Genomic DNA, 25,717 nt, shown 5'->3' with positions numbered 1-25,717 from the left:
AATGAACACGCGTCAAAATGCCTGAATATAGCTTTGTTGGATTTACCTGGGTCTTAAACCGTGGCAAGAAATCTCGTGGGTAAAAGAGTTGATACCAGCAATTTACATTATAAGGGTCATATAGATATCTCAGTACGTTACGTGGTCGTGAACCTACGCAGATCAATGTGATGTTATGGTAATACCGGATTAAGCCATTTTTTTCTGAACTGTTTTGTTGAATTTATAGAATTGTAAAACAAAGAAACACAAATCACACATTTAAATCTACGAAGCGGTATGCAAAGGTGCAACCCGGTCTCCCACTTTTCGCCAAGTGTGTTCCGTCCCATGATGTGGTAGGGGTCGTCCCCTATCACATTATGGGACGGAATAATTCTACAGTTTAGCCTATCGCGAAATCAGAAAGCAGAAAAACCCAAATACCACTTTGCCCTACCTGGGATTCAAACCCAGGATATCAGTGTGGTGCCGGAACTACGCCACCGAGGCATAAAATTGTAGGCACTATGTCCCGCATTTCAGCCTGCCTCTTAACATAGGCCTTCCCTAACGCTTTCAACTGGGTTCAATCGTACGCTGCCCTTCTTCAACAGTGTCGAGCTGTGAGTTTTAATTGTCATCCCACCCCGCAGTGGCGAAAGCTGAAATTCGAGAGGGAACCCGATACAACATATAGGTACTAATTTGCATGAATGCGGTCTGCAAATCTTTCTAATGATAATTAGATTCTACACAAAGAGAAGCCGGCAGGAATTGGGTCATATGAATCCTTTGCAACTGCCAAGTGCCACCCAGTATGATGACCACCTCTATTACACTTGCCGTACCTTGGGTACCCGTTAGAGACCCGCTCCATTGAGGATCACGGGTCATGTGGCCCCTCCATTTATATTAGTTTATACGAGTAATTATGATTGTTCTCAGACAGTAAAAATTTCAGCACCATCGATTCTACAGCTTAGCCGTAAAAGCGTAACAAACGTACAGACAGATATTCTGAATTTATAATCTTAGTATGGATAGGTCTATGGATGAAATAAGGAACGAGGTTTAAACTAGGTGACCTGATTTAAAGTGGTGCATTTCAGGGTGTGGCATGTACTCGTCACAAATATATACGATGTACAATATATCACAATATTTTAACCTGCATATATGTTTGGATCTTTGTCATGTAATATCCTTGGATTGTCACGAAAGGTTTCATATTTTAAACCTACAAGAACACATATCATGATTTCTTATGTTTACGCGAATGTTAGACATTGAAATAAAAACTAAAAACTATTTAAACGGATTTTATCGCGGTTTTTTATATTATTATTTTCTCCCGACGTTTCGAAGACTTTGCAGCCTTCATGGTCACGGGGGGGACTGAGGTGTTGTTCATCCGTAAAGTCAAAGTTACAATATCTACCTACATTTTTCAAATATACAACTTTTTAAAATTTTATCTGTTGACGGTCCGATCTACGCAGAATGATCTCACAGTGTCTTGAGGTCTGGCAGCCGGTCTTTTGGGATCCGATTTAATTAAATGTAGAACAGGATCCCAGGCTTGTGCAAGCTTCCAACCATCTTCCTTATTGAAATTTGGGTGTTTTTTAATTTCAATAGCCTCGCGAATCATCCTAGGCAGGAATCGGTGTTCTTTGGCAAGGATTTGTGGCTTGTCTAATCGCAAATAATGATTGGAGCCTCCTTCAGAATGTTCAGCGACTGCAGACTTCGTAGAGCGTCGGTGTTTCACGTCAGCTATATGTTCTTTTACGCGGGTCCCTATATTTCTTTTTGTTTGTCCTATATAAGAAAATAATAATATAATAAACCGCGATAAAATCCGTTTAAATAGTTTTTAGTTTTTATTTCAACACATATCATGTCTTTATCTCCGAAAGGGTAGGCAGAAGTGCTACCAGGCCACCCACGTTTCGCTATGCGCTTCCCGTCCGATTTTGTGATATACTAATCTATCGTCATATCGGACACAAATTCCAGACTTCGGGCTGATACCGAGTAGAAAACCCCAATATCACTTTTCTCGACCCGGGACCTCAAAACTGTAGTCATACTGCGCACGCAATACAACTACGCCACAGAAACAGTCCTACAAGAACCTCAGGTACATTAGTTTCTAATGCCCATGACAGGATCGACTGTGGATGATCTGAATGTGCTAGCTTGTTAGCAATAACATATGAGAGTCAATGATCTCATTACAGAAAATGTACAAAATCTAGCAACATGGTAATAGCTGGAACAAGACGCCCACTATGCAAGATTAGGCTCATGAGTTATACTCTCGCGAGATTGCTTTGTAAAAATCTCTCACGAATCATGGCAAAACGGAAGATGCAAAAGTATTAACCATATACATTCTCAATTATACGGGTACTTTGACGCCGATAAAAATCTGACATCGAAGAGAGCCTTTGGCAGCCGAGGCGAGGTAAAACAAAAAACAATTGCGCTCACGATGTATCTCCTTAACTCCTGGAAAGAGTGAATTCGTGGTGGTATAACGCTTCAGAAAGAAGAAAGAACAAGAATAAATGGTATTATTGTAACTAAAATTAAGAGTTCTAAATCCAAAGAACTTATGGCTGTGAGGGATTTTTTTTCTCAGATCAGTGACTTCTTACAGAAAATGATTGAATATTTCATAGGATAATAAGTATTATACGCTAACAAACTATAAGTAGATGACCTTATTTCATGCAACCTGCAACAGGGCGTGGCGCGCAATAGCTCCAACTAGAAATATTGCATAAGAGGCTAAAGTGACATAAGTCATAACTCCGTGCTATTTTCACCAAAACTTGAAATTACGCATATAATAAACCTTTCTAAATAATTGCCTACTTTTATTAGTAGCTTCATTATTTTTATTGTTGAAATAGGATAAAATTTTTGACAATCTCAAATCTCGATTTACATCGTAAAATGTACGTTATTTTTTAATGAAAAAATGTGTTCGAATTAATAGAAGAGATTAATTAAATACCTAAATTATTTGATATAATATAATAATTAATGTGAAGCAAAACTGAACGTTGGATATACATTTTAATAATAATTGACTCTTGTAGCTAATATCTACTTATAACAATACAAATTCAAATAAGTATAATGTGATACAAAAAACGGCGGGATCGCGCACCGCACAGTCCACGGTGTATCGCGGTCGCGTTACGGGGCGCTTGTGTCACTATTTAAGTTACCCAATCTAAAGCAAGAAACGTTAAACATTTAAAAATAATCAAGACTATCAAATTCCTATTCCGCGGGATGCACCGGAATTAGGAAACAAAAGCAATTAAAGATTTATATTATGTAAAATGGAGTATTGTTACATTATAAGAACTCATAATTCAGGGAGATCCATACTATCTGGGTACGATAGGATACAGGCCGGGCAAAGTTATATTTGGGTTTTTCTGCTCCGTATAAGCCCGGAGTATGGAATTTGTGCCCGATATGGCGATAGGCTCGCCCCCTATTACATCATGGGACGGAGTAAACTCGGCGAAAAGTGGATGCCTTGGTTGTGCTTCTGCATACCAGTTCAAGGATAAATGTGTGATAATGTGTGTGTGTGTGTGTGTGTAATCCATACCTACGATGCTACTTAGCCCAGTTCCTGATTAATTGTGACCGATTTATGGGGTATGGATCTGATATTCTAAAGATCATGAATGCATTGTCACATAATAAAAAACTTGGACAAATTCTACTGAAATTTTGTCGAACATTTCTTTGTAATAAAGTGATCTCCAGTAGAACCTTGCCTAATACTTAAAACAAAAGTTTCAGAGTTTAATTACAGTTATTACTATTATAGTTAACTGGGTAGTAGATCTCTCGTTGCGAGGTTCCGCCTGGGTAGGTACCTTTGCCCTTTTCTTTCCTGAAGTAGTAGTGTGCTCGGCAGTGGCGAAGGGTACACATAACTCGAGTTCTGCCGGCTTCCCTTTAGGTGTAGAACGATTTACAGACTGCATTTATGCATACACGAGTTGTGTCCCTTTCGGAAAATTTCACCTTGGACAACGAAAAATAGTTTGAAGAACATTATAGTCAGCGTATTGGGTGTTGTTATGTCTTAGGGTAATGAAAGCTGTACAATTCCACGCAGGCTTTTATTTTAAATTGGATTTTATTACTTTTTATCCGCGGTCATGTCGCTTACCATCTGGCAAGCGGCACGCTATCGTGTTATTCAGTTGTACAAAAAAAGAAGTAAACTCAACAAATAAACTACGAGTTTCTTTTTGCCTCTTCGCTTGTACAAACTTTGTATCCGCCAGGATAGTGACTAGCGTACACAAGGTGTAAATTCCACCACAGTGGCCCATGTAAGTAAGTCGCGTTCCATGATCAACCTGTGTGTATCCAGTTTCAAAATGGCCGGCAAAAATGTGCCGACCGGCGAGGGATAATCATCTCCCATCAGTCGACACTCTATATGGACACCATTCCGCCTACCATCTGCTGCAATGGTCACTATGCAAAGACATATCTGTGGGTCCGTATAAAGCATCGGTAAATATTTTATAGCATGAATTTCAACAAACAAGGCTCAATGATAAATTAATAAGTCACCTGATTCATGTGCCGAAACAGGGTGTGGCAGGCACCGACCCCGAAGAGCAATCAATATCCAGGTACAGCGCCCATCCCAACAGGTGACCTAGATACGATACCCCGCAGAGACCTATATCGCATAGAAATCTAGGGCATCCATTTCAACGCTGCGATTTATAACGTAGTTTGAAACAAAGGATTTCATGAAATAAATCATATTTTATAAGAATCGATTTTGTTTTGTTGTGGACATTGAAGGCGGTGGACAGTGTTCTTTTCAGTTTCATTATAATTAGTTGGAAGGGCGTTTGTTTTGTTTGTAAATAGCACATGGGTATGGCTTAAATTTGTGTTCGCTTAAGTAATAGTCGTACCTTTTGCAACATCTTAGGTGGGAAACAGAGTTCAAAAATGATAGAACCACACTGTAGTCTCCATTTATTTACCTACTACACACATTGGCATGATATTTTTCTAAACAGCAATGAGCATCCACTATTATGTTATGGTTTGTGTAAGCCATATTACTGAGTATATTACTTGTCTTTGTGAGCATCTCAAGGTGACCAGCGCTGTGCAATACCACGCAATACTTTGTAATTTCTATTTCTGTATGGTGTTGCTATTCTTTATAGAGGATTGTATCTCTTACCATCAGGCGAGCGGTGTGCTCGTCTTGCCTCACATGTTTTTTTACGTAAAATTACTGCCTTTTGTTGCGTCATCGAAGAATACAACTTCCATTTCCTTCCCTAGTCTCTATTCCTTACCACTAAAGCCAACAGCGTATGCATAAGCATTGGGTGTGGTAGGAGTGTATGGACGATGGATATCCTTTATTAGCAAATGAACCTCTTGGTAATTTGCCAGTAGATGTTATAATAGAAAAAACACTTTCCGCCAAATAGCGGATGCTCTACTTGAGTTCACTACCTTGAGAGAAAAGCACGATTAATAGTAAATATACCAGTGAAAGCGAGTATTGTGATCATAAAGGCGCAACTTTAACGAAGTTAGTGATGCAGGCTATCGATATATATGTACCCGTAGAATATACATCAATGGACGCAGTCAAATATTTTAAATATAAAACCCCACTACACACAATATCAAACTGCGCAGCGGCAGAGCAGCCCGGGGCGATGTAGCATGACATGATATGGTATAGTATCTGGTTGATTGAGCCTTGTCCGGGTAATTCTAATAATAAACATGGTATTTACTTTAAAATAGATGGTATTAAAATTTTCCATTTCAAGAAAATATTTACGACTGAACTCAAACAAGTCGATAACTATAGGTTTTTTTTTGGGAGGAACCGCTGCGGGTATCCCTGGGGCACCTTGAGAATGGTATACAGGCGATCCTTCGGCTTAGCTATGATTCCCAGTTTTCATAATGTCTTCATAAATCAAATTAAATAACGAGTAGATAAATGGTTCATTTGTCATTCCTTGGCTCATTTATTTACGGATTGATGATAAATGAATATCCTGTATTTTTTTCTCATGGCTTAAGATAATTATCTACACCAAATTTAATTGTAACATGTTTTGCATTTTAGTTTTTCTCCCCTTTAATTGCCTAAGTTAGGAGTTAATAAAATTAATTATCCCCCTTCCCCCTATTCTTTCCCCTTTAATCTCGTTAATTAGGGGTTAACAGAAAACTGAATAAGTCATATTCATTTTCAAGGTTCACGATATCCCCACACCGAATTTCATTAAAATCGGTTCAGCGGTTTACCTCCTAATTATGGTTTAATAAGCAAAATTATATGATCCTATATTTGTTGGATACTTTATACCCTGAGAAAATATTTGGAAAATAATTAGGTACATACGTACGTCGTCGTCTTTAGTACATTCTAGCAGTAATTACTGGACATAATGAGACTTAACATCTCATGTCTCGGAATGGCAAGCCCAGTAAAATAATAAACAATACTTTATAATTCAAGGTGTTGGATGGCGTTTCTACAGTTTATGGGCGGTCGTATCGCCCATTAGGCGAACGGCATACTCGTCTCGTCAGTCAAAGCAATATGGGCAGGTTCGGCATATTTAATTATGAGTCATTACTAATATATTTACTATGTATTGCTCGTGGATTCGTCTGTGTGAATTTCCTTTTACCGTTTAGTCTGTTGATCCTTACAGCAATAGCATCGATTGGCATCAAAAATAGATTTAAATTAGTAATTTGCCAATTGTTTTACTGATTGCAATATTGCAAAAATGATGCAGATCAAATCTTCAAAAAATAACAGATATTTACCAATAAAAGTGTGTCTGTAGTCTCTACTAGTCTTAAAAAACCACTATGTGGTGTATGTGCTATACTAATTATTGCTTCCAACTTCGCACTAGTAAATTTTTTGTCGGTCTAAAACTTTCTGTGCTTTGACTGGGATGTAAAGTACTTTCTATATCGAAGACTAGCTCTACATGTTTTTTAATCAATACCATTAGTGTCACTTACCAATTTACTTCAAACAGTTTTACAAACTTTCGCATTTATAATATTTATATGTTGGATGTGTGAAAAGTTGTGTCGCTTGGCTGCACTGTGGCTCAACCTTTCGCATCAATATCAACACTTTAATTACAACCTACATTTGAAATAATATTCGCAATTGCAAATTCTGCGTACCTTAGAAGCGGTTCTGTCACGCACAAGGCTTGTGATTTTGAATCCTAGCATCATAGAAGTCAACACGCGCTCGGTTCCTAATAGGCCGTGCGTGAATAACAACAAGGTGGGCTGACAATCATATTCCACTAATCCAAATACGCTATCCAGGACTTACGCGGATATAAGGCACAATATTGTAGCTCACAACAAGCTATTTACCCGATCAGCTCTTAAAATACTTCCTTTTAACGTTGGCAATATAACTGTACGTCACAACTTGACAGAAAGTAATTAGCTACATAAAATACATAACTCCAATGTATCAGAGCGTTAAGGGCAGCCACAAAACCAATGCACATGAATCTCAACTAAAACTCATCGTACTTACGTATACTTTATTTAAAACTTTAAAGAACATACAACAACTACTCTAGAATAAATATAATCCAATTACATTTTAAGAAAATAGTTGCTGACAATCGTCGCGTTGTATCAGATAATTATCCTACAAGATATATCGTTAAAATCACGATTAGAATTAACTTACACTATAAATACTTTGATTATAACTATTCCTCCAGATAAAGTGCTTGATTAATAAATGCAATATACGTTAAAACACTTTTGAAATGTAACATATTGTGTGGGTCTTAAAAAGGGATTGCCCGCTTTCACAGGAGATACAATTAATAATAAAAAGAGATAATACAAATGAAAATTGCAAACCCAACTTGCTGTGCATCATTCTTGTAAGTTTACTAAGTCTACCAATTCTAATCGTATCTATCACACGCCTGTTGAATACATTTCCTTAAATACTTAAGTTTGTCCATATTCACCTACTTTCCTTCCCCCTTACTTTATTAAAGCAATTCGAATAAAAATAACACGCCATACAACTATATCTTAATAAAATATTTATCAGTCGCAAGAAAACTTATACAGAATTAGATGTATAATATAAAAAATATACAGATTTTATCACAAATAATACGAAATTGGCAGAAAGGAGTACACAAATGGAAGAATAGATATCTATCTATTTGATATTTGAGTAAGTGATATTTCAGTATTACACAGAAGTCGCTCCAGCAGGACCTTGTTCCTAATATGTTAATAGTTATAGAATAAAGAACACATGTATATTAACCTTAATGTTTTGATTAAACTGTGAGAAATGTTAGAGATTTTCACATGGGACATAAAATATTTCGAACAGGATAATACCGACAATAGGTTTATAGATTAAACATAATATGGTTGTTGAGTAAAAATTCGAATTTTATATTCGGACAGATTCATGCGCATATGGGCTCAACATATGCGCAAGAAGCGGTCCCGATTTTACTTTTGTTTTTATAATAGAAAATAATATTTGAATAAATCATACTGTCACTCAGCCTAATATAAAACAAGAAATTCGCCAATAGGTAGATTTTCGTAATTGCTGAAAATCCATAACATCTCTGTTATGTTACTCATATATTCAGGAAAATGGTTTACATCTAGATATCGAGCTGTATGCTATTTAATGATTATTGATTACAACTGATCCATGTCATCGGGCTCCAGTGTCATGCTGCTACTGTCCAGTTTATGCCGGATTCTTGCTACACTTGATTTCCTCAAGCTCCCTGCTAGCTTTCTCGTAATCTGATCGGACCTTATTGCATTTGATATGCAAATCATTCATCTGATTCTGGAATAAAGAAACGTAGCTATGAGATCAATAGGAACTTAATCTCCAAAACCGGATACCATCAAGTGGATATTAAAAGTAATCCAATCTTTTCTGTATGTTAGAAAAAGTGTTGCGCCGGCCCCTCATTGCGATAAAAGAAGACAGTATATATCAATCAAATCAATTATTTTTCAAATGGATTAGCTGTTATAGCACTTGATCAAAAATGACTAATACAGTTTTCGCAGCAGTATATATGCATTTTTAGATATTAGAGTGCGACCTGGCTCTGCTACCCCTTTCCGTCTCCCCCACCTCCTCACCCGCCTCGCTCAGTTAACTAGGTCATACCTGGCAGAGAAAGGATTGCTGCGTCATCGCGAAGCAAGTTTCCATCGATGTTTTGAACTGTTCCTTGTCAGCCTCATAGTACTCCTGCGTATCCGATAGCATTTTCTCAATCCGATTCTTATATTCCGTCTCAACTAGAACAAAGTTTTATATTCTAACATCATATGAGTATGACAAATTGATTGAATTTGTTACTTTTATCCACAGGATTAACGGGGTTTGGCATGAGACACAGTATCACACAGAAAACCGACTCAAAGTCACCACAAATAACTATTTTCTTGATTTATTTTTGTTTTCATTAGAAGGGCAACGCATCACCGATTATTTCCGTGCTGAGGGTGTTATAGGCAATGGAAATCATATCATGGATCTAACTGTCAACTAGTTTTTCTATGTTACCTTCGAGCTGCCGCTTTGTCGATTGCAGTTCTGAAGTGCACTGATCCATAGGTGGAATCTTGTAGGACTCATGCTGTATGTAGAACACCAGCCCAGCCGTCAGTCCCAGGAACACCATCACACCCAAGTACAATCTCATCATCGACTCATTTTTTAGCTTTTCTATGAACGCGTCTGGATCCATATTTATTTCGAAATCTATCTTTTACAACAAATTCAATTTTTGGTTTATAATGCACTTGAAACAATTTAATCTTGCATCAAATCAGCAAGCCACCGCACTAATGGCGAGGATGCAGGAGATATCTGAAGATCTCGGCGCAGTCCTGCGCAAAACTATTGATTAAACTGAACTTTAACATTTTGCATGACGTTTCATTTTACTTAGAAAACTATGCTTTGAAAGAACTAGTTTTGAAATTAGTTTTAAAATAATGTGAGAAATTTACAGATAGATTGAGGGCAGACCATGTAATAACTATGTATATAAAACAAAGTCAGGTTAGTTAATACATTTATAACTCAAGCACGATGGTTATTGTCTTTGATCTATTGGATTTGTCGCTGCCAGGAATAGTAGAATAACTAAAATAAAACATCGGGAAATTCACTACTTTAGTTTTCATACATACAATTTTTTATTTAAATTTTTCTAAAATCAATCTGAAATAAAGTATGTTGCACAGACTTTTTCTAGTGGGTCTATAGCGGGAAAACATTTGGCTAAGTATAAAAACGGCCTATATCCCTTCGTAGACTTGGAAAAGGGTTATGCTATGGGTCAAGGCATGAGGCAGGAATTATGGTAAATGTTGTCATTAACTGATTGGCTTGTAACGTGCTGAGTTTGGTAGAAGAAGCATTGATGCACTAAATGTGGTGGAAATATACTCCTTACGGAGTATAATATATGAAGTTACCACTGCTGGTCGCATGGGGAATAGTATTATAAAAGATCGTTGTAAGTCTTTGAAGGATGATGTAGGTATCTAGTGGCTAAAATTGAAAGAAGTATGTTGAGATGGCTCGAGCGCGTGGAGAGGAAAGATGATAATGTTTGTCATGAAAAGTAATTACCAAGCGAATAAAAGTGATATGACTGGAAGAAGGCACGCTTGGAGATCGTACATTAATGAAATAAAAATGATCTTCGCGGAAAGGCCGGACCCTGAGCAGTAACAATATCCGTGGAGGCCCGTGGCAAATTTATGCAATACGACTCCTAGCTAGTGCAAAATCTGGCGAACTTTTTATTAGGTCATGATAGTACTAGTTCTGTTTGCAAAAGCTAACTGTAAAATAGTTTGTACGTCAACCATGTGCAACAGGGCTTCGAGGTAAGTTGGTCCTCATCCTCTTAAGTCGGGGGCCCCTGACGCTAAAGGGCCTTATAGCTATACCCCTGAAAAGAAGTACTCTTGACCAATGGAAATGTATAGGGAGCACTAAAATGTGGAAAAGGCGGAAGAGGTAAGTATGTCAAAATCATAACATGTGGCACTCAAAAGTCTTGTTTCTTGTCTAGTGAGCCTATCCCTACGGGTAAAAGGCGTGAATCTGTATGTAGGTATATATGATGTTTTCAGTATGATTTTTGTACATTTATTGAAATTCAATCATTTTTGTATTCATTTTATCGTTATAGAAAACGGAGTTTGATTCAACCAATAAGTTACACATTTATTGATTCTGTGGAGATACGAAGTTGACCGGGTCAGCTATGTTTATTATGACAAGTACCCTACCACGTTTGTCTGTCTTAACTAAACGCGATAAAATGGAAAATTATCGACGAAGTAATTTCAGAGAAAGGTTTATACGCATAATTTATAAATTGTCATAATATTTGTATAACCTCGAATATTGACACCTAATTAGCGCTAATTTGTGTTGCGTGTTGTAATAACTTGAATGCGTCTACGCGGTGCGTCCATTAAATTAAAACATGTTGAAAACTCTGGAGGTGCCAAAAAATACAATAAACATAATAAAGGTTTCTTAATATTTTATTTTCATTGAACATTACATTTAGTAGAATCAAAATTATCTTATAACATTAAGAAAATAGCTTCGACACAGTCGCGCAATAGTCAGATTAGTACTACACAAGATATATTAATTTCAATTAGAAAAACTTTTAACTTGATCTGGACATCATAAATACTAGGAATTCAAAAATCAAATTTAGTATTCTTCAAATTAGATTTTTAGGTACAATTAATATATAATAAATAGTTAAAGATTTTCATTAATACTACACAAAAATATGAACTCTTTGTCCTAAACATCTAAATTTATGTGTCAATAGTTTTAAAAATTCGGCACAGGTAAGACCAAAAATGTAATTTTTCATTAAGAAAAAACGATAGAAAAAAAACAAATCTTTTCGCGCTTTATTTCTGCTACATGATAATTCCCTACACTGTATCACATACGTATTATATGTTGCATACCCTGCGCATGACCTTTCCATACCGTTCCAATAACTCTTAATAATACATTATAAAATTATAAGTTACTTATATAGATATCAGTCGCAATAATTTGGAAATCGTAAATTAAGTATATACAATATAAAAATATATAAAGATTACTAACAAAAGAGACTGAAAAAAATTTACGTAACTTATAGATATTAGCTTATCAGTTTTGAATATAATACAAACTGTAGAAGAACTGGCGACGTGAAGTTTTTGAAAATGTATATGTATTTTGATTAATATTTCTATAAATCTACTGTTTAAGTTTATCTTAAGATATGGATTTTTATTATTATGTGACCCAAGTTAATAAGTTAATTCAAATAGAGAACCTAAGAGAACCGTCTAATTATTTAATTGATATTTTTCATACATTTTTTGACAACTACGTATATCGGACATTACTTTCTGTGGACAGCTGGTACTCATTATTAATTCATTTATTTATATTTCCATTAGAAGCTGTTGCCTGGATGTTTAGGATGGTTTCTTGTCCTTCAATAGTTGCAGCTCCTTAGAAACTCTGCCGTAGTCAGCTCGGATCTTGTTGCATTTGATTTGCGCGCGATTAAACTGGTTCTATAAAAAATAAATATCATTTAATACAATCATTGTTGATATAGGTGAACCTATCAAATCCAGTAGAAAAGCCCGGCTGGAAATAGGCTTCTGCCTTCTGTAGCGCGGGCCTTTACCAAAGGATTGAGAGGTTTCATTTCACACTGCGTTTGAGCTGATTGTACACAGAAGTCGTGGTCAAAGAAATCCGACAGTAGCACGAGTTGTTTTTAAAATAAATATCAATTTATCGCGCGTCTTATATTTCTGTCACTGGAAGTAGGTCAGATGAAACATTATCAAAAAAATGTCGCTGCACTTAAATGGTAATGCAAGATGATAAAATGATGCAAGAAAGGCTAGGAGAGGCTCATAGATCCTAGTTACTTTCACCAGCAGCTAATTACGTCCTACCTGGCACATGAAGGACTGCTGCGACATCGCGAAGCAGCTCTGCATCACGATTTTCAAGCGCTGCCTATCAGTATCTTGGCTCTTCTGTGTTTCTGTCAGTAGTCTCTCCATGCGGTTCTTGTATTCCTTCACATCTGGAAAGTATTTCGCATTCCAATAGCACATTTGCACATACGACAACTACAAACTCTAATATAGCTACTTAATTGCCATACCATCTAGCTGATGCTGCACGGTCTTCAGCTCCGAAGGGCATTGATCCGATGTGTGGTTCTTGTCAGACTGGATCTGCTCACGAATTGCATAGAAGTACAATCCACCGATTATTATAGAAATTAAGACGGCGGCTGCCTTGAAATATTTTTTAGTTAAGCCCTCTGGGACACAAAGCGATTCATCATCCATTGTGGCTTTTATGTGGTCTTTTATGACGTAGCGACTGAAAGTGTTTATTCGCCGTGTAATAGATACGCGACTGTGAGCACGAGCGCCGCTGCAATGAGGGATGAAGCTGTACGCCCTGACCTGCGCAAATCTATGCACAGTATTGATTGCTGGATGCTGACATTTGAACTTTAACGTGTCGCTTCATTTTGCTGAGAAACTTACATTTTTAATACAAGTTTGTAATTTATTCTCCAAAATACTACTTTTAGGACACTACCTAATTAATAATTGTCATCTATTATATATTTAACAACTTAATACCTTGCTCTTGGTAGCGAGTTGCAACAAGACTGGTTGGGACCTCAAATTTTTTAATACCGATCGTACTAAGTAAGGCATCGTCACGGATGTTTCTGAAGAGACTATTAGGCTCCGCGCAGAATTGACGTCGTTAAAATTACGGAAATGACCGTCGATTATCTTGATAGCTTTTAGCCCCCTTATTCATAGACGTTATTTATCTAAGGACGGAGCATTGCTGTGATAACAAGTCTGTTTCTCAGTGCTGACGGCATGGCAGTCTTCGCAGTGTGTTGACATAGGGCCGTTGTGATTGGCTAATATTGAGATACAACTTGAATCTAGTTGGCTGTCAGATAAACAAAGCTGAACAAACAGCAAGCTGTCATATGAACAATGCTGAGAAACAGACTTGTTATCACAGCAATGCTCCGTCCTTAGATAAATAACGTCTATGAATAAGGAGGTAAATCTATGCAGACTGCATATTTTACATGAATACGCGCTGTTTTAAAACCTGGGTTTTTTTTCTGGGTAAAGCTATTAGTAGGTCAGACTAAATAGTGTTTACTGCAGAACATCTTATTTTTTAAACATTGTTGTACGTATCGGCTTTAACTACAATATAAGGAAATCCACGATTTAAGTAATCGACAATATTATAACCAAAGCTTAAAAGAAATAGATGTAGGTGTTCCTGGCGGTTTCATGAGCAAGAATGTATTTTTTAAACCCAGTCTCACAATATGTATAATTTTGGAAACTAAACTATAGCCTTTAATAATGCTTCTCCAGAACATTGTCGGTCGTAAGTGTCAAAATTCATAAAAATCCGTTCAACAGTTTCTATTTCCGCTTACTTCTATCAAACATCTGGGAAAATATTTACAGACTGACAATATTAATAAGAAGACTGAAAAATAAACCATAACCTCTAAGTGCTCGAACACTTAGAGGTTTTTTTATAATTAATAGTAGTAGTAATAGTAGATACCACTATCTTAAACCATCATGAAATATCAACCTGATGCTGCATTTTCGGACCATGAGACATTTCTTGAAGTATGAAAGTTGTGCCGCTCTCAAATACGCGGGCGCCCCAAGCAACACTCTTTCGGCGCCCCGGGTGGAACTTTTTACTGGCAATCTTTTTAAGAAACATGGTGACAAGGACGATACCTTGACAATAATGATGGTGAGCCTGTGGCGTTCTCTTTAGAACCTGTGGCGCACTCCAGATTCTTGCCTTAAGCGATTACATTCCTCAATCCCATGTCATAAAAAATATATTACTTCATGATTAGGTGTACCAACTGAGCACATTTTTAATGATTTTTAAAAAAAAAAAAATTAATAGAAAATTAAATTAACATCCTCTGCCGAAATAACCAGCGGTTCATTTTACTTTGTATGTTTGTATTAAATCCTTAGATATGAAATTGGAATTTTGTATGGGAAGATTATAAAGTCTTTTTTTTATTTAATATAATTAATTAATCAAAGTATGCACCATTGTTATTTATACACGTTTGCCATCTCATAGGGAGTTCATTAATCCCTTTACTCATTAAAACATGAGGGCGAGAATCAATAATCTCTTTCTTTACATAATATTAAATTAGGTCTGTACATAATGTTATATGTAAAGACGACATATAATATTATTATTATTATAATATTATATCAACTATCTGTGACTCAAATATAATATATGTGATCGTACGTCAAAAAAGCTCTCTATTTTTCCTTTAAAACCATCAAACGATTCTTTCACACTTCTTCTGGTATTATGGGTATTGAGGGTGGATATAATTATACATTAAATGACCCATTTGCTTGTTAACCATTAACTCTGAGAATAGCGGACCAATAATATATTTTTATTACAGGTCGCTAGCAACTGCATAGCTGTTTTAAAAGTTACAAATAAATTTATGTAATAGTAAAATTATACAGTATATATATCTCTCCACTACAAAGCGTATACTTTAAATTTTAGACTTATGTCTGTGAATACTTCATTAGCTAGATTCACTCTTAATTCTATCGTAAACGAATCTCTGAAAAACGCGTGCGAGCTCTAGCACGTGGGTGAACCTCAACACAATAATGCAACATGTTTCCAATAATTTATTTAATAAATTGTTATTACATTTACACTACTCGCTTAGACAATTAAGAATGCTGTTGCAGACAGTACTTCGCTTTAATGACAATCTTATAATTAGGTATTATCATATAAGATGTATTGACAATAAAATGGTAGATATCAAGGAAATCGGCACATTTAATACGATTGTTTTTTGAAATATTTTAATATCTCAGAATGAAGATTAATAAAATGAAAATTTCAAACAGTGCTTCTCATTATTTTGGCACAACTTGTTTAGTTTCTAAATATCACTCCAATTTCAGCATTATCACATACATTTACGCCATCATTATATAATGTACCCTGCCAGACCTTCTCAAAATAATCCTACTTATAAAGATATCAGTCGCAATAAATTTAACTTATAAAATATTAAAGAAGTTATAAGATATAAAAAAATTAAGACTCAATTTGGCAGAACCTAATATACAAATAGAAATATTGTTAGAATTAACAGTGATACAATAAGAATTCGCTATTGCGGGACCATTATATAATTTGTTATGGAAACAAGAACATACAGTTATCCTAATATAAATTTAATAATAAGAAATATTATGGATTTTTATTTCGACTTTATGTTACTTATTTGGATCGTTAAAGAATGATATGTGCTTAGTATTGCCGCGGATTCAGATCAGGTTTTAAACTTTTATAATGTCTTATTTGGCTAAAACTTATTCACTTTATTATTCCCATTAAAAATCCACAACACCTCTGAAGTTATTATTAAACATTCAAAATTCACACAAATATATCGAATGATTAGATTTAGAATATTAGATTACTAGGGAATCATATTTTCTGGTTTCCAAGCCAGTTGGAGCTGAGGTCCCATTGTTTAATCCAACCGTGTTATGTTCTTGAGAGCTTCCATCTCCTGAGACAGTTTGTGGTAGTCTTCTTGGAGCTTGTCGTATTTCATTTGCAGGGATTGGAGTTGGTTCTAGAAACATAAAGATGTTTTCTCGTTCTTTCAAATCATAGAATATTATAAGTTTAGAAAATATCGAGCCATCATCATAACTATTTCATGCAGTTTCCTTTATTAGAAATGTTAATAACATGTCTGAGTAAAGAGAATAGGACGTAAGAACAACCCCATTCCCGCTTCTAGATCTCTTGCTCAAAAATGAAGTAATTGTTTGTTTTATAACAACATAATAACAACGCATACCTAAACAAGCATGACCAACAGGGTTTAATTATCAATGGTAATGTCCATATAACGCGATTCCTACCGGCTTCTATTTATTTATAATTTCTGTAGAAACCATCAGAAAGATTTGCAAACTGTATTTATGCATATTAGTACATATGTGTTGGGTCGGGTTACTTTTCGGAAAATTTCACCTTTCACCACTGTTAATTATGAAAATAAATCAAAACAATTATAAACATTTGATGGTGTAGACTTACTACTATCTTGTAATTATGAGATTTATCAGTTCATGTATCGTCAAGTTACTAAACTCGCACATAACATGTTTAGTGACTTGTATATTCATGTAGTTAAGCGTCTTTGTAACATAAAGAGTAATTTTTTGGTCCATTTTAGAGTAAGAACACATTAGGCGTTTAACGTTGCGTTTAACGCGCGTTGGTATCGCACACGCACCGCGCTCAGCACGACGTTCGATGAGCGTTCTTAGGGCAAGAATACTGGTAGTAGTAGAAAATTCGCAAATTATTTTATAAACTAAACAAAACTACTCTGGCAAGACTATATGATTTAAGTACTATGATTTTAAGTATTGTAAACAAAACATTATATATTTGAAGACATGAATAATTACTAACCCAACAGATTTTTTTTCCAAAATCAATTATGTATTTTCCAAATATTGAAATCATCCCAATTATATTTTTTTAAACTTTATTCTCATAGTCAAAGTCCCAAATAAGTGATTGCTCTACTATTTCATCAATAGATAAGTCTGTATCAAAATGCTCAATCTCCACCGTACCCGGAAGCGTGCGATCAAATGTAGTATATAAAAATGGCGATACACATATTATTATTATCTCAAAGCGCAGAACTGAAGCATGCGCAACGCGCGCTCGCACCAAGACTTAGAGCGCGCGACTGACGCGCGCTTCTGCACAAATGCGCGTTTGCGTGTATATGGATCTATGGACCCCTGTTCTATGAAACGCGCGTTAGCAAAGCGCGTGCCTCAAAACGCCTAATGTATACTTGCCGAATGTCAATGTGTTTTGTAAATTAGATAGTATCTATTCATGGACTTTGTTGCTGACCGTACCTACTCATTGAAGAGCAATCTTAAAATGGCCTTCTATTTTATATATAAAAAACTAAGTCATTTTCAGATAAGTAATAAACACATAAAATCGCACACTCCGCCGGCAATATGAATTAAAGAAATAAGGAAAGTTAAGGAAACCTGGCAGAAAAGTAAGCGCTGACGGGTAACGAGGCGGGACTCCACTATGTACTTCAAGCGTCCCTCGCTGATCGCGTGATACCAGTAAGACTCCATCAGCAGCTCCTCGAAGCGCTCCTTGTACTCCAACACCACTGGAATATGTTCTGAATATTTAAATGACTATAACACTGTCCTTAATATAACCACACGTAGAGATCAGTTGATTCCATACCACTGAACTTCGTATACAGCATCTCCACTGATTTTAGCAGTTCTTGATTCCCACTGTTCTCCTTGGGCTCCGCAGAGAATATGATAACAGTGATCAACACCACCATGAACGCCATGCATACCTTCACCACCGTATCCATCACGTCTTCTATACGATCTACGTTGCGATCCATTTTACCAGTTCGATATAATAAGATATTATTCAAAATTATTTATTGCTTCGTAATCTTCGTTTCAGGAGAGTGAAAAGCGCAGGCATGCGCAACTGTATGCACTTTATTGATTCAGATGATGAAATTTGAAATTTTAAGTCGTTCCATTATATGCATCAATATTTATTTATAACTAACTGACCCGAAAGACGTTGTCCTGTCTTAACTATGAATATTAAATTCGAATTGATATTATTAATAATAAAAATATTATTTAAAAACTGTTTATTATTGTAATGCTCTATGTTGCACGCATTCTGTCAATCGTAGAGTTATTTCCCCAGAACAATGACAAACAGTTATATAAAATCAATATTGTTGAGTTTTATTAAATTTTCTGACGTTCCTCAACAGCCTTATGTTTTTTCTTTCATAAGAACCTTCTCCTGACACTATTAACACAATAAAAAAAGAACTGGCGATATTGTTCCATCCAGTGATGTGATTAACGATGAGTAAATCTTAATTGCGGTTAAATCTTTTAATATCCTCAGCTGCGTATCATCCATGATTCATTTTCTGCGCACGAGTTGCGGGATTTTACGAATAATTTGTTTAAAAAAACAATCATAGATAATTTTGAAAATTAGAAACTATAAAAATATTCCTTTTTAAATTGTTTATTTAATATTGTTGGTTGCAAATCAAAATGATGTGTACATTAAGAGGAGATTATCAGAATCAACAATGTAGTGGCATTTTTATTTTAAAATTAATTACACAATATCCATATTATACAAAATTTAAAACAACCGTAGTTAAGATAACATATTGTAGAAATATGATGTTTAATCTTTTTTATACACCATCATCATCATCATCAGCCACATAAAGTCCACTGCTGAACACAGGCCTTCCCCAAAAATTTCCAGACGGACCTGTCGAAAGCGGCCTGCATCCAATCTGTTCTTGTGTTTTTATACGTTTTATGTAATTTCAAGTAAATAGTTTCTAAAAGTGCAGTTAGCGCGCCGTTTCGCTGGACGTAGCACCTTGTAAGCGGAACAGATATTTGGGGCGCGAACACCTCCTAAATCATCTTCTTTGCATGAGTCCACTTATAGTACTAGTTTACTTAGTACTAGTAAGTACTAGTTTACTTAACGTTTAATAATTTTCTTTTTCTTTTTATGAAGTCACTTCATTGAGATAAGAATAATAAGATTCAAACCGATTTTAAAACTTACTAAATCATAATTTGATCATTAAAGGCATAGTAAAGGACAAGTGAATAAATTTGTCACTTTAAAACTATGTACAAAATGTTATTTTTTTTTAACATAAATTGATTAATATTATTAATTTAATGGCGAAACCCATTAAGAAAGAGAATATTCACATAAACATGGAAACTAGAACCTATTACAAAATTTGTATCACAGGTTAAAAAGATATTGTAAATGTAATGAAAGGGGTGCTCTATCTCTGGACCTTCGCTTGACACTACTTTTTGTGACACCTGTATATTAATAAGAGTTTACTATTATGGTGGTCAACACAGCCTTTGGAAGAGCGCATAGCCGGTGTCTATCTAGGGACTCGGCTCAGTAGTCAGCTGATGATCACTATCGCTCCAAGTGGCTTATCGTTAATCACCCAATGTTTACCATCTCTCCAGGTTATTTTTATTATTTAACAAATGAGGAAACGAGCAGTGCTTACGTTTAATGGGGTCGCTTATCGCTTGACTGTGAGTTCTAGCCACTCGATATCCGTGCTTCTAATGTTATAAGAATCAAGGAGACGATTACGTTAACCGAAGAATCCAGTGATCGGAAATTGAAATAATTAAAAATCCATGAGGTATTCATTGTTACACTCACTTTCGTGTAGAAGCTGTTTTTTCAGGCATGAATAAGTTTGATGTTTTATAACTTTTATTTTAGTCTAGCAATATTTAATCCTTAATCTGAGAGTTTATTTTTCTCTAAGAATAGCCATTTACAGCCGATCACAACAAAGGAGACGTCCAGAAACGGTTTTTTATTTCCTAGAAATTTAAACATATTTGTATAGAACATCCTAAAAACAAGATTATTAAGACTCGTTTTGATTTTTATTTATGGATTTCTTTTTACATAAACATATACTTATAATGAACGCTTTCGAAATATAATTGTCGCTACTTCGGAACACAAACTCAAAGAATTAAAATTGTCAAAAAAATATTTGTCTTGAAGAATATCCGTAAATAAGAACTTGCTCTAAGTCCGCGAATATCAATATAATAGTTACCCTGCCAGGACAATCCTTTCTAATTCTTTTCAAGTACTCACGCACCCAACGTTCGCATATGTATATCAATACGACTCAGTTTTTAAGAAATTTGGTGAAACTCGAGTTGACGTCTTCATTTTAATTATGATTGTAATTGTATTGATTGTTATAAATATGTTAAAACTGACTCGATCCTCAGAAAAATACTAAAATATTAAAAAATAATTTTGTTTTCTTATTTGTCTCCGATAAAGTCTTGTATTTTTTGCGCATTTAAGCATCTGTTCCTTATAGCCCGAAAAAAATCTGGTAACGCTAGTTAGTTTACACAGTTTGCTGTCCGTATATGTGAAAGAAAACATATATATATATGAAGCTTACCTAAATTATCTTAGGTTAGTTTTCGTCCTGCTACCTCTATACGGAGCGAATTAAAATGCGTGCTGCCTACACGCGTCTCTTGCGAAATAATGTAAGCTGATGCGCCGCGCCGGCTGCACATTCGCATTCGCCAGAACATTCTGACCCTAACAAAGCAAGGATGAAATAAATAATGAACAAGATTTTCAACATTTAATTTTTTTTCTTTCAATTACTTTAACATCTACTTCCATAAAGTATGGTAGAATAACTGCAAAAACAGGATTTCGAATTATTACGACTCAGATTATTATGATAATATATGCAATATTATTATTATTGCAAACATAAGGGAAGTATTACAAATTTTTTAATTGTTATTAGGAGTAATTTAAGACAAAAACAACAAAAACGTGTAAACAATACTTGTGCGTCATGTTTCGTTTGCAAGTTGAGTTTGAATATTTAACTCTAGTCTCACTTTATCACATGCGTGTTATACATTCATAGTTCATAGCTATACATATATATTATGTAACTACCCTAGGCTGGACCATCTCAAACGATTCTTAAAGAGAGTGACGTTCACTAACATTTTCCTTAACGATACATTATAAAATTATAAGTTACTTATAAAGATATCAGTCGCAATAAATTTAACTTATGGAATTAGATAAACAGTATATAAAAATATGTGTAGGATAGACCATATATATTAATTACAAATCAGAAGACTTAAAAATATAGTAACGATTCAATACGAATGTAAATATAGTTAGGGCACTTAGAATTAAAACTGATATTTCAATGAACTCGCTCACGAATAAAGAAATTCGCTCCCGCGCAAATTATTATATACATACATAGTTATAGAACAAGGACTCACAGATTTTTATTAAACATTCCAATGACTTAAATATTAATTAGACAAGTTATTGTTCGAAAGTATACTTAATACTTATATGAGTACCTATTAAGAGAGAGCTACTATCGCTGGAATGATATGGGCCCAGACTAACAATCCAAATCTCGTTAACCAACATGAAAATTATAAAGAAATAATTTAGTGTCAAAACTGTTTCTTGAATGATTTTATCTAATTTAAAAATAAGCTCAGGATTTATTTTTTAAATTTTGGCACCCAACACTCATGTTTCTATTAGAAAATCGACAATATCTCTTAACATTAAACACTCAGAAATTGTTATGAATCGTATTTCTATTTTTAAAGACTAGACTAATCCATTGAATTCCGTGCATTATCATTTATTGTCGTTTAGCCTGGTCGCGTGGTGTTCTTCAGGACATTCAGCTCTTTAACCACTCTGGCGTAGTTGCCGCGGATCATGTTGCACGAGGCCTGCATCGCATTGTAGCGCTTCTAGAAATAAAAACAATGATCAGTAAATGGAGAATGATTACAAGTCTATCTTATCCAACAGTCAAACTATGATACGATATAGGCGTAACAATTAACGTTCTGATTATAGAAATATAACAATTATTAGAATATTTCCATCTATCAAATAACAATCAAATTCAGAGCTGAATCTAAAAGATTCCGGGAATACCGCTCGATGTCAATCGATTGATTCAAAATGGCGCCCGAAACGCCTTTGCTGATTGGCTGCACTACTGTGCTGAAATGCTTTAATTATTGTATCATATAATTTTAAGTAGATACAGATTAGTTTAAAAAATACCAATCAAACTTTACTATCCCTACAATAATAAGATATTTTAATTAGCTCGATGCCCGGCTGTAGCAGATCTAGAGGTGAGGGGCGTGCGTGACCTAGATAGCCACAGACCCCGCCCATTATTGGGTCATACCTGGCAGAAGTAAAACTGCTGAGGCATCGCGAAGCAGCTCTGGATCATAACTTTAAATCTGTCTTTGTCAGCATCGTGGGTCGCCAGCGTGTCGGTCAGCACCTTGTCCATCCGCTTCTGATACGACGTCACCACTGCAATAATGATCTTATTTGTAGGTATTCTACTTAGAGATACATGTGGGTACCGAGGAGAGGGATACCCGTACGAAGGCAGATGGCTTCTTCTTTTTGTGCTCCTACACACTGCTATATGTAAATATATTGACCGACTGAAACTGAATGCTTATAATCTGGAGCCCCCTTCAGTCTTCTATCCACCCTGGACCAAACGCTAGCATTTGGGTTAAAGGTTGGTCGCGTCCTTCTGTACGTATTCACGGGGTTTAAGCTCCTCTAACTTATTATTTTCCCTATAGGTATGTACGCTTATTTTTACTCATAGCAAACTTTCGATAAAAAATCTATGCTGCAAGCTTGTCTAACATCAAATAATTAGGGGCGGTTTATGCATAAATATAAAATTACACAAAGTAAGAGAGTGGAATAGCTTACCTTCTATTTGTCTCTTTAGCAGCGCCAGCTCCGAAATGCATTGCTCCTTTGTAGTATTGTCTAGCATAGGCGAATTGGTATTCACAATGACAAAGGAAACTCCACTGCACACGATCATCACAAGCACCAAAGACGCCTTGAAATATGTTTTTCCTGATTCGTCAGAATGCCATTCGTTATCGTCGTACATTTTGGCTTGATGAATTTCTTTGTTGTAAATGATATTGGAAGCTATTCAATATGTTAATGTTATCTGTCGTGCAATAAATCCGTGACTGCAGGGGCTACCGCTGCTGCATTGCGAGATATATAGCCTAGGTACGCCCTGACCTGCGCAAATCTATGCACTGTATTGATTAATTAGTAGTTGCTGGACTTTGACCTCTTGTGCGTCATATCTTTGCATATTTGGGTCACATTTAAAGGTGGTGTAATAATTTACAGGTAATTTTTGCACGTGGAATCCAAACACAAGTTTCTAATCTACAACATCCAACTGGGAATATTATTATTCATTCGATCTTGTTGGACGCATTAGACACACTAGGCACTGGGTAGATAGAAGCGCAACTTACGCATCCACTCAGGGCTTCCCCCGTATTACGAGCGCTCTATGTCCAATGACCCATTTTAGGGTTCTGTGCCTCAAAAGAACCCTCATAGAATATTTTTTGTCGGTCAGTCTTTTAAAAATTATAATCTAATACAAACTACTAGTTATTGGTGATTGTCCAATTATCTTATATCTTGTCACATTTCGTATATTTCTTTTTGGAAATGTTGTTACCGAACATAGTGTAGGCTTAATAAAAATCATAGTCTTGATTGACTTGAAAACTTTGAGGCAAAAGAAACAAACAAACACACATGGGAGTTCGATCGATGCACATTGAGATCCCTTAGTAGGTACACGAGTAGTACAAGGTAAGGTACAAGGAGTCGACTACTACGTGACGAGGTATATAAAAGAAAAAAAAAAAGAAGCAAAATATATGTTTAAAGCAATGTATGTAATTAGTAGAAATAAAGGCTTTATTATATGAAGTTACGCCCATAACAGGCCAGTGTCTTTGAGGAAAGAACATACCCCTTCGTCAGTAGGCATTTGCATTTTGCGTGCCCCAATGGTAGTGACGAGAGGGTTATGAGAATAAATGAAAAAACAACATATTTACAACAATTTATTTAAAATTTTAATCGAACAACAATTATAATTGGCTTCCTTCACTACAATAAATAATTCAATAACATTTTAAAAAGCTGCAATGAGTTACAAGAAATCAAAAGAATATGTTTATTATATTTACATGTTATGCTTTTTAAATTCACATAAAAATATTCGTACTAAGAAAAGACACAAAAAATATTATTTTTAATATACATATTAATACAACCAATAGGTTATTATAGCCTGCCATTAAGAATCAATAAAGCTATAAATTAATTGAGTTTTTTTTTATTAGTTTACAGCCTTAGATGTTTTTATTACATAGATACGTTGTCCGAGCTCAATACTGGCAAGACGAAAGTAAGGTAATTGCCCGACTTATCAGCCAATGAGCGTGCGGCACTAACGTTGTAACGTAACTGTCGATGTATATATATCCTTTTCTAACGAATGTGTACTGCATCTTTTTATTCCTTCTTCGAGCCAATTTGTAATTATATGTACAGGTACGTGAATATAGCAAATAGTGCGCCGTTTTTATGTGCCATTTTGTTAGTGTATGACGTGTCTATTTGTAAAACGTCATTGTTTACAGCCATTTTCAATAAACGATCCCAATCTTAATCTACGACCCGATCCTGATAAACCAATCAAAATACGTAATTTGTCTACATGTATAATAAAACTCTGTTCTGATTGGTCAGTTGCCGCGATGGATCGTAAAAGGATATTGGAATCATTTATTAAAAACGGCGATTAGTAAATAATTTCTGAATCTAAAACCAAAATCACTAACTTCATGTAGTTTT

General features: G+C 35.3%; 4 protein-coding genes across 5 annotated transcripts; all 4 read right to left on the bottom strand.

The window, feature by feature from the left end:
• Positions 1–7,602: 7,602 nt before the first annotated feature.
• Positions 7,603–9,967, bottom strand: LOC115455215. Its single transcript, XM_030183895.2, has 3 exons — positions 9,656–9,967; positions 9,254–9,387; positions 7,603–8,920 (listed from the first exon to the last, which is right to left on the bottom strand). Exons 1-3 carry the CDS (start codon positions 9,837–9,839, stop codon positions 8,816–8,818), a joined length of 423 nt encoding a protein of 140 aa, XP_030039755.1. The 5' UTR covers positions 9,840–9,967; the 3' UTR covers positions 7,603–8,815.
• A 1,693-nt stretch (positions 9,968–11,660) lies between these two features.
• Positions 11,661–13,630, bottom strand: LOC115455239. The gene is made up of 3 exons (XM_030183916.2): positions 13,323–13,630; positions 13,108–13,241; positions 11,661–12,714 (listed from the first exon to the last, which is right to left on the bottom strand). The coding sequence occupies exons 1-3, from the start codon at positions 13,510–13,512 to the stop codon at positions 12,613–12,615; spliced, it is 426 nt and encodes a 141-aa protein (XP_030039776.2). The 5' UTR covers positions 13,513–13,630; the 3' UTR covers positions 11,661–12,612.
• Positions 13,631–15,913: 2,283 nt separating this feature from the next.
• LOC115455292 lies at positions 15,914–18,816 on the bottom strand. Of its 2 annotated transcripts, none has more exons than XM_030183956.2 (3): positions 18,566–18,816; positions 18,352–18,497; positions 15,914–16,892 (listed from the first exon to the last, which is right to left on the bottom strand). In XM_030183956.2, exons 1-3 carry the CDS (start codon positions 18,735–18,737, stop codon positions 16,788–16,790), a joined length of 423 nt encoding a protein of 140 aa, XP_030039816.1. In that variant the 5' UTR covers positions 18,738–18,816; the 3' UTR covers positions 15,914–16,787. The 2 variants fall into 2 exon arrangements, with proteins under 2 accessions (XP_030039816.1, XP_030039823.1); XM_030183963.2 differs by having other exon boundaries at positions 18,352–18,485.
• Positions 18,817–21,552: 2,736 nt separating this feature from the next.
• LOC115455249 lies at positions 21,553–24,125 on the bottom strand. The gene is made up of 3 exons (XM_030183923.2): positions 23,741–24,125; positions 23,187–23,320; positions 21,553–22,734 (listed from the first exon to the last, which is right to left on the bottom strand). The coding sequence occupies exons 1-3, from the start codon at positions 23,928–23,930 to the stop codon at positions 22,630–22,632; spliced, it is 429 nt and encodes a 142-aa protein (XP_030039783.1). The 5' UTR covers positions 23,931–24,125; the 3' UTR covers positions 21,553–22,629.
• Positions 24,126–25,717: the final 1,592 nt, after the last annotated feature.

The sequence above is a fragment of the Manduca sexta genome, chromosome 27, assembly GCF_014839805.1.
Source record: "Manduca sexta isolate Smith_Timp_Sample1 chromosome 27, JHU_Msex_v1.0, whole genome shotgun sequence".
Classification (NCBI taxonomy): Eukaryota; Metazoa; Arthropoda; class Insecta; order Lepidoptera; family Sphingidae; genus Manduca; species Manduca sexta.
Note: the sequence above shows the minus strand (reverse complement) of the source record. Positions and strands in the feature narration are given on the sequence as shown.

Bases quoted from the DNA above. Each gene is read 5' to 3' on its own strand.
- LOC115455215 (XM_030183895.2), bottom strand. From the start codon at position 9,839: ATGGATCCAGACGCGTTCATAGAAAAGCTAAAAAATGAGTCGATGATG. The intron at 9,388-9,655 runs GTAACATAGAAA...ACTTTGTTCTAG, and splicing joins GACAAAGCGGCAGCTCGAAG to TTGAGACGGAATATAAGAAT. The intron at 8,921-9,253 runs GTATGACCTAGT...TCTTTATTCCAG, and splicing joins AGCAATCCTTTCTCTGCCAG to AATCAGATGAATGATTTGCA.
- LOC115455239 (XM_030183916.2), bottom strand. From the start codon at position 13,512: ATGGATGATGAATCGCTTTGTGTCCCAGAGGGCTTAACTAAAAAATAT. The intron at 13,242-13,322 runs GTATGGCAATTA...AATACTTTCCAG, and splicing joins CGTGCAGCATCAGCTAGATG to ATGTGAAGGAATACAAGAAC. The intron at 12,715-13,107 runs GTAGGACGTAAT...TATTTTTTATAG, and splicing joins AGCAGTCCTTCATGTGCCAG to AACCAGTTTAATCGCGCGCA.
- LOC115455292 (XM_030183956.2), bottom strand. From the start codon at position 18,737: ATGGATCGCAACGTAGATCGTATAGAAGACGTGATGGATACGGTGGTG. The intron at 18,498-18,565 runs GTATGGAATCAA...TTAAATATTCAG, and splicing joins GCTGTATACGAAGTTCAGTG to AACATATTCCAGTGGTGTTG. The intron at 16,893-18,351 runs GTTTCCTTAACT...TTATGTTTCTAG, and splicing joins AGCGCTTACTTTTCTGCCAG to AACCAACTCCAATCCCTGCA.
- LOC115455249 (XM_030183923.2), bottom strand. From the start codon at position 23,930: ATGTACGACGATAACGAATGGCATTCTGACGAATCAGGAAAAACATAT. The intron at 23,321-23,740 runs GTAAGCTATTCC...TCATTATTGCAG, and splicing joins GCTAAAGAGACAAATAGAAG to TGGTGACGTCGTATCAGAAG. The intron at 22,735-23,186 runs GTATGACCCAAT...TTTTATTTCTAG, and splicing joins AGCAGTTTTACTTCTGCCAG to AAGCGCTACAATGCGATGCA.